We start from the raw sequence: 18,638 nt of genomic DNA on the forward strand, positions 1-18,638 counted from the left end.
TGTACACACAGGTACGAGAGGTACGAGAAGACGTGAAAATGAATATTTAGGTATTTTTATAGCCTGGTGTTATTGCAGAGTTAAGGGACGAGGTTTGCGTAGCCATTTTGAATCCAGACGTTTTAACATAGACATCAACGCAGGTATGTTCGAGACAATATATCTCATTCATTGGTCAGCTTTAATTTAAGTCGTAAGGTTAACTTTTCTTATATATATATATATATCACAGGTTCAGTTATAGTAGGGCGTTGGATGAAATGGTGGAGACATGTTGGTATGATTCTATAATTGACAGAACACATAGTGTCTGATTAGTTAGGTACATCCAGCAATTGTCTTTCAGACAAATAGAAACTTTTCCATTACAAATGACAGTAATTTTGCGGCTCTACATTTGGTAGACATTTTATGTTTTTCCCGAGAACTGAAACATTGGACTACAGGTTGTCCTCTCAGTAAATGCAGGACTGACAATGTTATAATGGCGCATAATTAAGCGTTATGTGTACAAAATGATATAGCTGAAATCTATCAACAAACTGGAGTTTTATCAATGTTTAGTAACCTTTTAATTAATAGATATGAATATTGGTTTTGTTCATCAAAGCTTACTAAATAGATACCTGTACTATACGTTTACTCTATAAGTATCTATATGATATTTTCGAAGAATACTTCATTCTACTCGTCAAAAGAGAAACCCAAATTAATTTACAAACACAAAGTATACATACATTTGTGTATGCATCATACACGGTCACTGCATAAACATGCAAACATTTTTTGTGAGATATCACATAACGTGAGATGGTATACACTTTAAAAGAGATAATTGACCGATTTTGATTTATTCTTATTCTGACGGTTCTAAATTTTTAACTTTATAAAATTCAAGAGTTTAGTATGAAAAGTAAAAAATTAACATAGTGTTGTTCCATGAAATGCGAGTTGATCCTACTCAGATTGTTCTTAATTGTCATAATAACATTGCAGATTTATAGTAATTTAGTTTTGCATACGTTTCCAGATATCTTGAACCCCTTCAAAACAGGAAGTGATGTCACGCAATTCCGGAGTATACCTTGTATCCGCCAAGCGGTCAGAGCCGTACATGGTGTATGAGAACAATGGTGTAGACTCATCGGTTACTATGGAGTAAGTGAATCACAGCGGTAGACACGTTGATTGGTATATAAACACAAAATTCAGATAACATAGAAAAGAAGTTTTGGTTAAATATTTCGCATTTTGCCAAGTGTTGTACAATCATCAAAGAGAATGTATTAGTTCGGAGTGTAAACGATTTGCTCTCACTCATTACTGTGGAAGCCAAGTGGGGCAATGTTGTTCAAGTAGGTATTTTATATCAGTTCATAAGCAGACTCTGTTGTATAATACCAATGTGAACTAAAAAGTATAGAAAGCTTTAATTGATGATGTTGACGTTCCCGTCACAATCAATATTTGTATAATTGAACAGTGAAATATATATCGGCTTTAAAGAGAGCTGACACAAAAGAAAGACCTATCGAAACCGCACCTTGTATACCTACTAATATCTATTGACTTACACATCTGTAACTTCCTGTTGTAGGGGCAAGGAGCCTCTCGAGGTCTACGAAGAGGAGGAAGACAATCCCTTCTACGGAATGAACAAGGAGGAGTTGCTGGTGATTTCGTCCCGTCCATTGTGGAGACGACTGAGAGCCGCGTGTATTGGTTTAGTAATCTTTTCCTGGCTAGCCCTACTGGTGGCCGTGGTAGCCCTCGTGTTAATGTACCCAAAGTGCAAGGCGGCTGAAGAGAGGAGTTGGTTGCAAAATGATGTAATATACCGGATATACGTCAGAAGCTTCAAAGATTCTGACGGTGACGGAATCGGGGATCTTACAGGTAAATTATATATGACATATATGCAGCTTTAAGGTTTAAGGCTCCAGTCGGGTATAAAATTTCTAAGGAAGACGTCGATGTTACAGATACAATTTTAAAGATCACCCTGGGTTTAAAGCGAATCACAATGCAACTAAATATACTTATTGTACCACGTGATCTCATGCATAAATATTCATGAATGAATGACACATGAATGTAAGTGAATAATTGTGTTTCTTTGAAACATCTATACATGAGGAGGACATGAACAAACACGACACAAATACAATATCTATCGTTGTAATATATACATATATATATATATATGTATAGTGAAAATGTGATGAATTATCCGTGCCCAGCAATATATATATATATATTTCTTAAAAGACTGGAAAACACGATGAGCTGTAAAACATGTTTTTCAGTCTAAAAAAAAAATCATATATATATTCACGAAGCTACATTTGGATTTTGATACCTGTTCGATACTGACATCTTATAAATATCGACAGTTACTACTTATTTGCATTTTTTAAAAGTATATACTGTCATACATCTTATATTCATTTAAGTATATGAATATAAGGAAATCTATATTAGAATGTGTACGTATTGAGAAATCATATCATATTTTACAGGTGTGGAGCAGCAGCTTGATTACATCCAGTCTCTAGGCGTCAACACGATTTCCCTCAGCCCAGTATTTGAAACTGATGCTTCAGATGACTTTAGTGTTATCAATAGTCTTCGTGTCAATCCTGAACTGGGAACAATGGAAAACCTAACGTCCCTCATCACAAAGGTTAAGGATAAAGGTAGGCTATTTTATATACACAATCACGACACAAGTAAATACTACCATGGAAAATAAGGTCACATCATCCTTCTATGTCCTCTTAGCTGATGTAAGACGGGCTGCTTGCGTATAAATGCTAGTTAGTTTTGGGAACAATGAGTTTCTGCTCTGATGCTAGTCTTAAGCACACCAGTGTGTTGTTCTGGTGCATAATATCTGTGTACGACTGTCTTTATATAACTGTTGATGTTGTTACAGGAATGCGAATCCTTCTGGATTTTATACCAAATCAGACGAGTAAAAACCACCAGTGGTTCATAAGCAGTGCTAACTCCAGTGCCTACAGTAATACACACCGTAATTTCTATGTCTGGTCTTCTTATACCAACAACTGGGTACGTATGAGTACGATAACAACGTACTTCACCTAAAAGATTCGATAATAGTGACATATCAAGCTGAGGAATCTTATTTGATATAAAGTAACCAGGTCCATACCAGAAATAGTAATAAACCCATAACACATGATTAGCCACTCATAAACCTATAAACAGCATCAATTTTAACCTCGTGATAACTTTTAACGCTTCCAGCGAACTCTAAGTGGGGATGTGGCATGGACGTTGGATGCCACACGGAACGAGAGCTACTTGCACCAATTTTCAACCTTGCAGCCCGACCTTAATCTCCGAAGTGGGCGTGTCCAGGAGGAACTCAAGGTATATAGTAGAATTATATCAATGATGTTATTTTTACGCCTTTTAACTTTCATAGATAATTACGTAATTGCCACGTAAATTTGTACGAAGATATACATAGAGTTTTACAAGTCAAATCAATCAAAGCGTCTAATATGTATTTCAGGCAATTCTAGAGTTCTGGTTGAGAAAGGGTGTTGATGGATTTTACGTACGGGACAGTGCCTTTCTGTTTGAGGATTATGACTTAAGGAACGAGTTGTCAAATGGAGGTGCGAGCGCGGTAGGTCTCTCTTCTTTTTATCTAAATGACCCATCAACACGAATAAGGTCTTCATCGAACGCAGTAATCAAAATATATCGTCATCAACAGCGTGTTTCCAGTTTTTACATGAGTTGCTTTCGATATCTTTTTCTAGTATTTTTTTACCCTAGGTTTAAAAATGCCTTGCAATTAATGGGTTTAAATTTTGAATAATTTTACCTGCTTATAGTTTACATCTACATGTAGATACATATGCTACTCTATGATCGCAGAATGAATATCAGAATCTTGTCCACGAGTACACATTCGCACAGCCAGGCGTTTTCGACATGTTATCCAGATGGCGGGCTCTGGTCAGCCTAAATGACAGGTCAGTATGATATCCAATTTCACACCATTACCCAGTATCCTTTATATACGAACTTAGCTTATGTCCCTTCCAATACATTTTAAATCTATCGTGTATTTTGAGTTATATTTAATAGAAAACTGTTCCATTCCTTAAATCAGCTTTGGAGTATGAATTTGATTTGTCTTTTCGTTTCAGCGTCTTGATAGCAAATATGCCAACAAATGATGTTACAGTTGCCATGCCGCCAAACGCTGTAGACCTCTCACTCGACCCACATTTCTTTGAAAAAACGGGAAGTTGCGACGGTGCATGCGTCAAGACTTACGTCGATTCCTGGATGTCAGGTGTATCAGGAGGAAGATGGCCCAGTTGGATGGTAGGCTTTCATGTCTTTTTTTTTGCATTTCTGTACCTCCCTACAAACTCGAAAACTTCGTTATAAACACAGTGGATATATAAACTCACCACTAATAAGATGTAACTGCAGGTCAATAAACATTAGCATTAGAACAATAAACATTTTGAAAATGTAATTCCATGTCAATACATTTTTAACACTATGCCAGTTTGCTACGTATGAAACTAACTGTGAATAGGTGTGATCTTTCGACAGGCCGGGGATGAAAATGTGGACCGTTTTGCATCTAGATTCAACGGCAGTTATATCCGCGCATACTATATGTTGACAATGCTACTTCCGGGAACTCCAGTTCTCTACTACGGAGATGAGATCATGTTAAAAAATAACCCTGCAGTTACAGCTACTTCCGGCAACAACAAGACCATGCGTACGCTGATGCAGTGGGAAAATGCAACTGATGGTGGCTTCTGTTCTGCTTCGACATGCTCGACTCCATGGATACCGCCCAACGCAGACGCATCCACCAATAATGTACAGGTAGTCTAGCAGGGTGTTTAACTTGATCCACACTGTCGTTTTACGAGAAAGGTCTAGGCTAGAAATACATAATATGTTGAGTGACACAGATATCCATTTGACAAGAAACTACATTCAGTAGTGGTATGACCACAGAACCTTTCCTTAAATGGTGTTTTTGCTTTGGAGATTAACCAAATATATATTTTATGTCGTCAGTTCTACGATTATGCTTATATAGTTTTAAGGATGCTATCATCTAAACGATCAATTTCGCAAATAGACAAAATGAACACCAGTATAGGACAACAAAGGAAAACATAAAGAAGTAAACAAAATGAGAATCACATCAAAAGATACAAAGATTTTTAACATGGTATAATTTCAGAGCCAGGCAGCTAACTCGGATTCCTTACTTGAGTATATTCGGAGCCTGATAACTTTCCGGAAGCAGACTTCCTTCAGAGTTGGAAGTTACCATTCCGCTCTAGTAGACAACAACATTTTCTCCTACGTTCGAGAGTTTAATGGAGAGAAGGGGTTAGTATCAAACATTACAGGGAAATAAGTTAGCTAAAATAGACAGCGAGCAGGTCTTTGATCTGTAAGTTTTCGGGAATTCATGGAGAAAGTGAGAGACAGATGATCATTGTTCACGTGTGAACTGGATACGTTTTATAAACGATTTAGGTTACCAAGTGAAGTGAATAGTTCGAAAAATTGTAGATGGCAGTGTAGTGGTAGTCGCACATGAGGTGTCAAAAAGAATTGATAGGGCATAATGGCATACTTATTCCACTCGTAAATAAAATCACAATTACACAAAATTGTCACACATATCTCAAGATTCTTAACTAGAATGTCAATTGTCTAAACGCGAATTTCGATGTAACGGCATAACAGTGGTTGGTGTCGTTATGCGATTTATTTATAGAATAATTGTAAAATACACGTGCTTACACCAGATATTTGACTACTTTTGAACCGAATTGTTGTTAAATAAAAAGTTCCTAAAATAGTTGTATATACATTTTAGGTATTTGATCGCCATCAACTTCGGCACGACTAGTCAAACTCGGAGTTACTTTGGCTACACTAGTGTGGAGAAGGATGCTGAAGTAGCTATGGTATCTGGACCGGATGTGGGATTGGAAGTAGAATCCGAGGTGACAACGGATTCCATCACGCTCGGCCCTAGCCAAGGCATCGTGGTGTCCTGGGACTACTTAGCCAAGGAAGAATTGTAGCTTGTCTGAACTGAAACAAACTTCGAGTATTAAGTGGCGGAACAGAAATATTTTGTGATGAAGCCATCCTTTTAACTATATACAAATTACTACAGCATCATTATTTTTAATAGTAATAAATCTTACAACCAAAATAATTACTGCTTTCTTTAAATGAAATGAACTGAAAATTAGAACATCTTGCTTCACTCTTGTTTATTTACATATACGGGGATCAAATGATGAAGCCGAACGTTTCGTTTCGGAACTACATACATATACATTGTTAGCATAAATAAAGCATTCTTTATAAGGTATTCGGAGACTTTTCGTGATTTCATAAATATGTGGCGTCATCTCGTTTCCGGGCTCTACTATATTTAGTAAAGTTCAATTTTTTTATACTAATTACGTTTGATAATATTATAAAACGCTGTTGGATCCATATACAGATATATCCGTGACAAAAGAGCTCAATACATCTGTAATATAGGATCGCCTACTACCATATGACATTATCACCTGAAATACCTTCAGCCCTGCTTATTTAATGATCTAGACTATGATGCTTTATAAGGTTAATATTTACCTCTACCTGTACAGAAACAAGTCGAAGTCAACATAAAACAGGTTTGCGATAACGCGGAAATATTTATTTAGAGTTAGTAGAAGTCTTCACATGACAGTAAAAATGAAATGGATACCTATTTTAAGGACGTAAAAGTTTTGTAACATATCAGATAGAAGTCTACACACATGAACTCGCATGTAGAAAAAAAACCCAGAAAATTTGTGTAACTAGATCGGTCTTGAAATGAAATGTAAACATACTGAAGAGGAAGACTTTTTCCAGATATTGCTATATGAGTATATGAAAACTTATCAGCTCAATGAGTATATGAAAACTTATCAGCTCAACAAGTTAACAAATAACTCATAATTTACTGATAATCCATAAGGAATTAAAGGTCATTTGAACCCAACCCCCGCCCCCCTCCTCTATCGCAATTTCGCAAAATGAAATCGATTGCCACGTCAGTCAGTAAGTCGTTTGCCCACCTCGTGTGTCATCAACATATCTGAAAGTGCAAGTCTTTGTGACCTGTTTTAATAATCTCTTCGATAAATACGGCCTAGTATGCAAACAAAAACAAGCTAGCCAACAGAGGGGCACAGTTAGTTCTCATAGGTATGTAAATAGTGTGTTGGTAGATCTTACCACCACACTTGACAGAGATGTAGTCAACAAAAAAGTCTAATCATTTTTATGATTTCATCCTTAGTATATTTCCTATTTGATTTTGGACTTGTTTTTCACGAAATACGCTTCAGCATAGCTTACACTATATGTTTGTACCACTATTCATATTTCTTTGAAAAGAAAATTCTCATCACAAGAAAACGAATGATTTCTTTCAGTTAAGAATGGGATATTGTGGTGGACAGAGAGGAAAAATAAAATGTTCTTATAGAAGAAATTTTCTGTAGAGGTTGTTGAAGATTGGTCTAACGACAGTATTTACTTTGCCAACAGGTCGAATGTTCACAGACTGTTTTGCGATAAAAGTTTAAGGACTGTACATGGCTGATCACACATGCAGTTATTAATGGATTCTTTATTTAACTACAGCTAACCATACAGTAATACAGTACTACAAATCACTGGCTATACCATTAACACCGAAATATCTGACAAAAATACAGGCATGTGCATGAAGAGTATAATACACAAATAACCGTAAAACTGACACTCATAAGCTTATTGTCTTAACTATTTCCTTCTCCGTTAACTTTATCTTCACAAATATCTCTGGTAGTCGACACACCGGTAATGAGTACAATCTATATTTCCCCTTAAAGGTTTCTTCGTAACTTCACCATACATGTTGATTAAGTCAGTACTTTTCCAATTAAAAAACCCATCTAATTTTACTTTGCTCATCACTACGGGTAATATGTAATACAATGGAAATATGTTTCCCGGTATTCCAAACTGACAGAGGAAAATCTTTTAGCATAATACTTGCTAGTAAGTTAACAATTAATACACATACAAAAAATATCACTATGACAACACTGCTTTAGAAAAGAAATGGATTTAGAAATTCCTGGCGGATAATTACCACGAGTGAAGCATTCAACATAGATGCAAGACAAAATAATTAGGATTAGATCTATCTGTACAAAATCTGACACAAGGAATTCTTTCGGATGATTCCTTTCTGCATATCAATAAGATAGTGCCTTTATATACTGAAATAGATCAATAACATGTCATTACATTCTAATAAACGACAGGATATGTATTCCAAATACCTGCTAATGCCAGAAACGTCTGTTGAATGATGTTTTATTCTGGTGTTAAAAATCACATTTTCCTTATCTAGGAATCATATCTAAGATTCAAGGAGTTCTTATGTTACGATCTATTGAACAAAACTCCTAATTCACCAGTCTAATGTGTTATAATCAAGGCGAATGGAAAGGCGTGTGGAGTGGAGTATTACGGAGGTGATATCTAGATGAGACGGCTGTCATGCGGATGTTTTTAAGATGTTTAGCTTGTTACTTACGGATATTTTATTATGGTAAGTATTTACAAATAATCTCATGTTTTAGGTCACCTGAGACAAAGTCTCTGGGTGATCTATCGCGATCCCCTTTTGTCGTGTGTCGTAAACTTTTAACATTTTCGATTTCTTTGAAAAACTTCTGAACCTGAATTTATTTTTGTTTTACTTTACTTCGCCCCTTGACCCTCTCTTGAAAGCATATACTCCCAAAAGACCTTTGCAACGCCACTGACTTTCATGGCTAAAAGCACACAAAAATGTAGAATATATGGTCCCTAACCACCAGGAGCCTGAGGGACGGGGCCAACAAAGGGTCGAATTGATTGAAACTTCAAAAATCTTCATCTCCGAGGTATGGTAGAATCAAAATGGATTGTAAATTTCATGACCACTGGGTCTCGCATTTCCCTCAGAGTAGGGGATAAAGTTACTTAGGTTTATATAGGATAATTGCATTTTTGAACATTATTTGTTTACTTCTTATTGGAATCAGTTCAAACCTGGTTTAAATTATTAATTTAAGATGACAGTTTAATGAGGTACACATACTGACCTTGGCTGACCTACAGAGACTGTTGGGCAGGGCCAAAACTTGGTCAAATTGATTGAAATTTCAAAGATGTAACTGTTCCTGGATGGAATATTTTAACAGAAAAATTCAAATCATGAGCGTGTTTTCTTTTAATTCAAACTTGATTCGAAGCCTTATCCTAAGACAAAAGCTAATGTATACACAATCTATATTTGCAGTATGTGTACAATAAACTTAAAGTTGTATTACTTTTTTTAACAAAATCATTTCTACGACATGTTACAAGACGCATTATGACTTCGGTAACCGTTAAGGCTCTTGGGCCTCTTGTTAAACAGAGTGATCATGGGTGATTATGCAAATTGCATCTACAAAATTATTCATGTTTTGATTTCAATCTTTCCAAAAGGAACATTGGTATAAAAAACACAATCATCTCCAACAACGCTTTATTCGTGAAAATACAGTACAATTTAGAATAATGTACACCATAAAGCAGTCATTTATGTTGATAACACTCATACTCAACTTCCCATCATCATGCATTTAAATGCTAACTTATCCATTTCAAACTAAGATAAAGAGTATTGGAAATTTAAGCAAGAATTCAATTTGTAGTTCTGGATTAATATTTATATTTGCTTTTGTGTATGACGCATGTAATATTTTTAATTCATCCTGCCTTTCCCTCATTTCTCTCCTACTCTATCCAGGTAAATGTGAGTTGCAGTCAATATTTGTTATGTTCTACCGGTAGATCGTCCCTAGTCTATTTAGCTTACAAGAACTAACAAACAGATCTTCTGTTAAACGGTATTCTGATGACTTTATAAGTTTGTTTAAGTTTTTAGGCTCGATTTATCAACTATTATTTACTTTTTTAATAAAAGAATTGCAGATTGTTTGAAATTCATTTCTAGATAGACTAATTGGTGTCATGTCTTAAAAAAGAAAAAAAGAAACCTACTGGCCATACCGACCAATGTATCAGCATCTGAATTTGAAGTCAATGACACGACAGACATGCTTAATAAACGCTTTTTAATCTTTTGATACAACTGAACTTACAGCGACAGCCAATATTCTGCATATTTTGCATATCCAGCAATCTGTATGAAAGCGTGATGATTTTAATTTCCTTTTTGTGAAGTTTCACTTTCTAGATAGTAACCTTCCTGCATCCAAAACCCATGCTGTTTATATGTCGTAGTTACTTCGATATCTGAAACCATAAGTTATGTTTTGAGGTCGTCCTGGTGATCTCATTTGGAAATATTTGATTTCCCAGAGCGATATAATGTTTGATGATCTTTAGTATGCTAGGTGGCTTCGCGGGCCTCATTTTTTAACATTTTTGACATTACTTACTTGGATTGAACAAGATGTACTTGGATTGTACCATCGATGAAGCGTAAAACTTTCACTCTTTTGAAACACCTGATCTTCCTCTGTACTCTTTCAATTATTTCCGTGTATATCTTCTCTCTCTTCAATTCTAACCATGCTTCATCGATTTTGAGATGAAGTTAATATTCGTTTTATTTCGTCTCCATGGCAATTTCGTAAAATACCTCTTCAACCATGTCGTTTTGTCTTTCTACATGAGGATATACTCAAGTACACATGTCCAAATTGACTGATGACAAAAACCACCACATTAACTGAAAAGAAAAATAAATCAGATTCTTTATCATCGGAAACACATGGATTACAACCATGTAATCGATTGATACGAAGTAGGTGTATATATAATTATATCTTGAAGTCACTGACCTAGTAATTAAACCAGTTATTGATTATTATTGTGTAAAACATGTCTACAGCAATTGTTAAAAGTCAGATGTCAAAAAGCTCATATTTCAAATGAAGTCTTATTCTATAAGTACATTTACCCAATCGGGTACAAGGAAGATTTATGAGGTACGTGATTTTAAAACAATATTTAAACATCATTGTGGTTCAAGCATTTTTCTTTTGCTTACCTGGCTAAAGAATGTTAAAAAAAGGGCGCGACCATTCTCCAGATACTGGAATTAAGTAGAAAAAAAAACAACAGAAGACTACGAGATGAAGATCTGGTGTATCTACATTATTGTTCAATCTTAACATTTTCTGTGATTCTGTAATTTCCCTATCTTTGAAAGTCTAAGATACGTATTTATTTTTTCAATTCTATTCACAGGATTTTACCATTCTAACAATCCTGCAGGTGTTTTTGTATCTTACATTGGTAGTTACGTAAACCTCAGTTTTTGTGAAGTCATTAAAGCTTCTATTTTTCTGCACTGACATCAATATATAACATCAAATGGTAGAGAAACTGTTAGATAACAGCAATGGAGAAATTAACCAGGTCGGGCGAGCTTAATGAGATGTACATTTTCTTAGTTTCAGCCAATGTCTGTCCAACATTAGAATACCTCGTAAATGGACCAAGTGGCGTGGACAATTCATCGATGACATCATCGTCTTTTTTTACAAGGTCAGGAGTAAGTACATGTCCAGCTTTCCTCGGGCGCTTACACATGCAGCCTTACTTTGACGAACGCGGAATAGAATACAACTCGTGGTGCGCGAAGGGAACCACAATTGGAGAATATATACAGGTTGGTAGGATGGTCAGTTGTGACTAATGGTGAAATTCTATATACAAGAAGAATGTATACAAATCGTAGAATCATCTCTTGGCTGACACAGATTGTTGTCTTGATGCCTTTTGGTAAAAGTACAGGAATATGTATGACTAGAACATGTAAAAGCGGAAATTATCTATCTATATACAGTGTACAGATGTGTTTGTTAAAATGTTTGTTATGATGCGTGTCATTAAGGTACATGACATTTTAGTGTGCTTTTGCATTCTTGATAGGTACGCTTCGCAAGCTTGAAAACGATGGTAGCCATTCTCACCCAAGGAAGAGCACAGAGTCCTAATTATCCGCTATTTTCGTTCTACAGTAAATCCTTTAAAGTACGGTACAGCCTGGACGGCTTGGCATGGACAGATCTCATGGAAAACAGTACTGCAAAGGTCTGTTGTATGACAAAATAAAACAAACGCGAGTCCGACAGGAGAATTCCTACAAAATCTTTGCTCTGCTTATACAAATTTGAGTTTTATTTTCGTTCATTCGATATCACACAAGATTATAATTATCAATAACTATGATTTATATTTATCATTAATATTTTTTCGTTCATACGATATCACAGGGGTATATAATTATTTATATCTGAAATTTCTAATTATTATTAATATTCATAATCTTTTTTATTTTCGTTCATAAGAAATCACACGAGTAGATAATTATTAATAACTACAACTTATACTTATACATTAATATTGAAATGCCAATCTTGCTTATAACTATAAATTATCATAATTAATTACGTTTGATGCCTCGTTTATTGTGATAATTATCATTCTGGCGTCTTCAGGGTATCAAAGTTTCTATCATGGAAGTTGTGGTCATTCGAATTTTGTAGTTATACATAATGTATAACTGGAGGTGTAGTGGGAGTGATTCATTCATCTTGCAGGTATTTACCGGGAATACGGACAGAGATACAGTAAACATGAATTACTTCCCGTCACCAGTGGACGCAAATTACATTCGCGTGGTAGTCCAAGATTTTCATATTAGTATGTGTTTACGGATAGATGTTCTCGGCTGTGACACGATCAACAGTGAGTTTATTTTGATACCTCCGGATCGACAATCCTGGATATCTTGTTTTGTGCGATCTGTTTGTCTATTGTAAAATTAACCTTGCTCATAACTCTGGCACCGTGAGAGGTAGAGCTGTGATATTTGTGGTTCCGGTGGTACCAAAATTTTTGATCATGTGACCTTGACCATGACCTTTGGCCTACATTTGAAAAGTTACAAAGTAAAACATAATTACCTAACTGAAAACAGAGGTGTTTCACAAAGTGTTCATATAATTAACACATGCTTCACACAATATAGTTTTAATGTCCCACTTTAGATTTTTGTTGCAACCGGGGGCATAGTGTTCCATAATCATACATTTTTTCTAATGTTTCCCATTCAGAACGGTGATTTGTTTTACAATATTTTCAGCGTTATCAGTGTTTTTATAACCTCATGATCTAGGTATATGATGAACAATGACATGCATCCCATTTTTCATAGCTGCCTTGTTACGATGTAAACGCTATGAAGTCTCTATGATACCGCCGTCTTTAACGACAGACTGACGATCAGATTCACTTATACAGGTTTAGAGTTAATTATGTTCGCCGATCAGATAGCAAAAACAACTAAAGGTTCTACAAATTCCTAGGAATCTATAATCAACGTTTACTTAAAGATTGACACCGATCTAATGCCACGAAGATTAAAAACTATTCAAAAACTTTACTGGTTGACATCATACATGTTAAGACATCTAAGAGAATGGCAACAGCAGAACTAAAGAGAACTTGATAATTACGTGGTCTACTTCAGAAAATAACAAATCATATCACACTCAAATGAAATAACCGAAAACGCATGAAATGGTGACATTTACTTAATAAGGATACCTCCAACCCAATGATATGTTATTGATAGAGAGCAGCCATGATTTCAAGCAGTGACAATTGGCAAACCTGACGAAAAGTTAATATAAATAACAAGAAAATATTAGCTGTTTACCTAAGTTTTATTCTAACTTGAAATGTATTAAAAGGGTGCAAAGTATGAACAAAGAAAGTTTTACATACATATACCTTAGATAAAGTACAAAGTAAATTCACAATAGGTCTGTCGGATGGATAAGCATCTTCTGCTTTGTTGACGACATAAACCATCTTGGTGATGCCACTATGTTCGTAAATGTTTAAACAGCGAATTTACCAAGAGAACTAACTAATATAGCACACATCAAACATCATATCATTCTTGGAAATTGAATTTATTAAACATTTTATAATCTTCATCAAAATGGTCAAAGTGTTAAAACCGTTGTTATTTTTCATGAATCGTTGGAATAGTCTTTGTCATATACCCAAAGCTTTGTCGTCAAGAGTTTGCAGGCCATGTGAATAATCAGCCATGTTCATATATTTTGATTCTAAGCTATCGTTCAACAGAATCGATGTCGTACGATACCAGTGTTGGCCCAATTTCTACTGGGAATAACTGGGGCTACGCGGGAACTGCTACTGGGGAGTTTCCCTTGGATGACGTCATCATGAACTCCACTACTCGGACAAGAATAATGTGTGTATCCAGGTGTTCTCAAACAGCAGACTGCTTGATCACTGCCTATGATTCACTGACACGATATTGTATAGGATATGGAAGGACGGATTTGATTGGTCCATTCAAACCCAGCGATTCTGAAGTTATGCCTGCAGATGATTACGTCACACTATTCTTCAATTACGGTAAATTGTTATTTCTGACAGAAAACACAATCCCGCAATCATTTTATCAAAATTAAATATGACGTAACAATTTCGTCAATTATGTATTAATTATGGATTTTATTGTTAGACTCGATCAATAAAGCTGAACTGCCCAGGTCAGTCAACCAAATCTGTGCACATGGCTATAAGTATATCATGCCTATAACAAATGATTCATCACAGTGACCAAGTACATTCAGCATTCAAGTTCAATTCTTCTCTATTATAACTACCCATATACATGTAATCACAGATGGTGTTTCTACACGACAGACCAATCGTCCTCTAATGTTGGACTCTCCTCTCGTTTCGGATCACAAAAAATAAATTTTAAAACGTTTTTACATTTGTAATTGATTAAAACATATATTTCTTCATATTGAACTGAAAATTTTGTTTCAGACTATGCGAATGTGTTGGGTTTCACATCCATCTTAGCGTCAGGATTGTCTGTCAAAGTATCATATGTGCGTATGGTACAACAAGATGCTGAAGAAACGTGTCGATTTTGGAACGCAGTCCTTGTGACTGTTACTTTTCCCAAACAATTGTCTGCACTTCATGCCATTATTTCGGAAAATTCATCACTAGGTAATTACCTGACCAAGTACTATATCACCGACCCAAGCTATACATACTAAGTTACCTTATCCAAAGTTTCGATCGATTCGGAGCATTCAACTAATTATAAATGACACGTGATTTCCGAAGTCCTCGTTCACTTTAAAACCACGAAGATGTTAGTTACATGTAAACGTGTATGTACAGTTGTTGGGAACGGACACAATAAAAACTGTATATTCGAGCGAAATATCATTGCGCTCAGCCACAGTAGCAACGTTATAAGAAACCGAAGACGCGATTTCGTAGACAAATGATATCAAATATAGTAGTATGACGCAAGATAATGTTTCTTCTCTACCTTGTGTTACAGCAATTCATATGACAAAGGCTACGTGCTTGATTGCAAAATAAATTCTTAACATGATTTTTGAAAAAAAAGTCTTAATATTGGAAAGGTCTATTATTGTTAAGGTACCAACACAATGTACGCTTCAGTTCAAAGTTGCCTTTCAAAACCAACACAAACTAAAGTAAGCATCACTATAGTTAAGCATTTTCCTGCTTGCTAGAATACAAGTTCTATATAACTCTGATGTTAAAAATAAGGTTAAAACAGAGTTTCGACATTTCACGAATCTTAACTGCAATGCTTGGCGAGAATATCAAAATTAATAACAGGACTTCTTGTAATACTGTAGATGTCACTTGCTGACCAAAATTTTTTTCTATACAAGAGTTTTCGGTAATGCTTACCGATACATTCGAAGATTAGTATTTTAGGATCGTGGTCGTTGTACTCAATATGTTTTATTTGAAAACAAGAGGCCCATGGGCCTTAACGGTCATCTGACAAAAAGCAAGCCAAACCTAGAAAGTGGGTTGAGGTCATTCATTTGAACAAACTTGGTAGCCTCTCCTCCAAGCATCTTACAGGCCCAATATCAGCACTCATGGACTTTTGCTTGTTGAGAAGAAGTCGTTTGTATATTTTAACATATTTGACCCCTGTGACCTTGAAAGTGGGTTGAGGTCATTCATTTGAATAAACTTGGTAGCCTTTCCTCCCAGCATGCTACAGACCCAATATCGGCACTCATAGACTTTTGCTTATTGAGATGAAGTCCTTTGTATATTTTAACATATTTGACCCCTGTGACCTTGAAAGTGGGCCAAGGTCATTCATTTGAACAAACTTTGTAGGGCTCCATGCCAGCATGCTATGGGCCAAGTATTAGCCCCCTAGGCCTTCTAGTATTTGAGAAGAAGTTATTTAAAGATTTTGACATATTTGACCCCTGCGACCTTGAAAGTTGTTCAAGGTCATTCATTTAAATAAACTTGGTAGCCTTTCCTCCCAGCATGCTACAGACCCAATATCGGCACTCATAGACTTTTGCTTATTGAGATGAAGTCCTTTGTATATTTTAACATATTTGACCCCTGTGACCTTGAAAGTGGGCCAAGGTCATTCATTTGAACAAACTTTGTAGGGCTCCATGCCAGCATGCTATGGGCCAAGTATTAGCCCCCTAGGCCTTCTAGTATTTGAGAAGAAGTTATTTAAAGATTTTGACATATTTGACCCCTGTGACCTTGAAAGTTGTTCAAGGTCATTCATTTAAACAAACTTGATAGCCCTTCATCCCAGCATGCCACAGGCACAATATCAGCAATCTGAGCCTTTTGGTTATTGAGAAGAAGTTGTTTAAAGATTTTAACATATTTGACCCCTGTGACCTTTAAAGTGGGTCAAGGTCATTCATTTGAACAAACTTGGTAGCCTTTCCTCCCAGCATGCTACAGACCCAATATCGTCACTCATAGACTTTTGCTTATTGAGATGAAGTCCTTTGTATATTTTAACATATTTGACCCCTGTGACCTTGAAAGTGGGCCAAGGTCATTCATTTGAACAAACTTTGTAGGGCTCCATGCCAGCATGCTATGGGCCAAGTATTAGCCCCCTAGGCCTTCTAGTATTTGAGAAGAAGTTATTTAAAGATTTTGACATATTTGACCCCTGTGACCTTGAAAGTTGTTCAAGGTCATTCATTTAAACAAACTTGATAGCCCTTCATCCCAGCATGCCACAGGCACAATATCAGCAATCTGAGCCTTTTGGTTATTGAGAAGAAGTTGTTTAAAGATTTTAACATATTTGACCCCTGTGACCTTTAAAGTGGGTCAAGGTCATTCATTTGAACAAACTTGGTAGAGCTCCATGCCAGTTTCCTCTGTGCCAAGTATTAGCCCCCTAGACCTTCTAGTATTTGAGAAGAAGTCGTTTGAATGAAAAGTTTACGGACGGCGCACGGCGGACGACGACGGACGAAGCATGATGACTATAGGTCATCGGACCCTTCGGGTCAGATGACCTAAAAATGATATGCATATCGGCATGTCTATGCAATCACGCTTGACATAACCTTTTTACTGAAATGTTGCTTTACCATTGTAGCGTCTGAGCCTGGTCTTTACGTGGGTGGGTGTGAGAAAGGCGGTCAATACGTTTATCAGAGAAGAGGAACAGAGGTACCTGATAATTTCTGGGATTTCGGTCAGCCTGATTTTCAGTTCAAATGTATCATCCTAACAATGTCTGGAAAGCTCGCCAGTCGAAACTGCTCAGATTCATTGTTTTTTATCTGCAGTCTTTTATAGACTGGTTGAATTGAAGGAACTCAAATTCGAACAAATTTGCGTAGAAAACAGTACATGGGTTGATAGGCGGTTTATGCCAGTTTGTACAATATATGAGATTGCATGCGTTAGCAACTGCCGGTCTCTCGTTTTCCCCATAACCTTCTTACAACGCTTTAATTCATTTCAATAGTAGCACGATACATGATTATACACATGAACTTGTTCTTTACAATTTATGCAAAACCGGAAATTATGAAATTTACTGAATTTTGAGGCTACTTCACCTCCCTCCACTTTACGATTTATTTTCTTCATTTCGACCAGTTTCTATTTTCCAGTCGCCTCAAATCTTTCACGATTTAGGGTAAACGCGGTCGGCCTTGTCATCACTAGAGTCCTAGAAGAACTTTAGGGTTTGATCAAGGTAGCATGTCACTGAAAAACGCTGAATAAAATCCGAGTGCTAGGGAATACATCACTGTTGCATGCTATCCGATTCCGTGATTTTTAACAATCTGAAATATTGAGATAAGATATTGCATTTGTACAAATTAATACCAACAATGGCATGGCATAACCAAAGGTGTAAGGAATTGTTAGCTAAACATTTCTAGCATCCTTTGGTGACGGAGATACAACACATAATGAGATCTACCACAACAGAGGGGTAGAGGCTCGAGTGGAGGTGAAAGGGAGGTAAAGAAAGTATGTAAAGCAGGTTCTTTAGTAACGAAATACATGATTTTAAAGTTAAGAGTTCTTTGAAATAAGAAAATCAAATGTTAAATGAAGAAACATTTTTATTTCAAGAGACT

General features: G+C 36.1%; 1 protein-coding gene across 1 annotated transcript; it reads left to right on the forward strand.

Moving 5' to 3' along the window:
• Positions 1-1,060: 1,060 nt before the first annotated feature.
• On the forward strand, positions 1,061-6,127 carry LOC132548186 (neutral and basic amino acid transport protein rBAT-like). Its single transcript, XM_060212007.1, has 11 exons — positions 1,061-1,158; positions 1,598-1,896; positions 2,520-2,696; positions 2,936-3,072; positions 3,271-3,396; positions 3,542-3,658; positions 3,913-4,010; positions 4,188-4,368; positions 4,606-4,890; positions 5,258-5,409; positions 5,906-6,127. The coding sequence occupies exons 1-11, from the start codon at positions 1,061-1,063 to the stop codon at positions 6,114-6,116; spliced, it is 1,881 nt and encodes a 626-aa protein (XP_060067990.1). The 3' UTR covers positions 6,117-6,127.
• Positions 6,128-18,638: the final 12,511 nt, after the last annotated feature.

This window comes from Ylistrum balloti, unplaced genomic scaffold (assembly GCF_031769215.1).
Source record: "Ylistrum balloti isolate Yb309-2 unplaced genomic scaffold, AGI_CSIRO_Ybal_v1 Utg370006, whole genome shotgun sequence".
NCBI classification, from domain to species: Eukaryota; Metazoa; Mollusca; class Bivalvia; order Pectinida; family Pectinidae; genus Ylistrum; species Ylistrum balloti.

Bases quoted from the DNA above. Each gene is read 5' to 3' on its own strand.
- LOC132548186 (XM_060212007.1), top strand. From the start codon at position 1,061: ATGTCACGCAATTCCGGAGTATACCTTGTATCCGCCAAGCGGTCAGAG. The intron at 1,897-2,519 runs GTAAATTATATA...CATATTTTACAG, and splicing joins CGGAATCGGGGATCTTACAG to GTGTGGAGCAGCAGCTTGAT. The intron at 5,410-5,905 runs GTTAGTATCAAA...TATACATTTTAG, and splicing joins GAGTTTAATGGAGAGAAGGG to GTATTTGATCGCCATCAACT.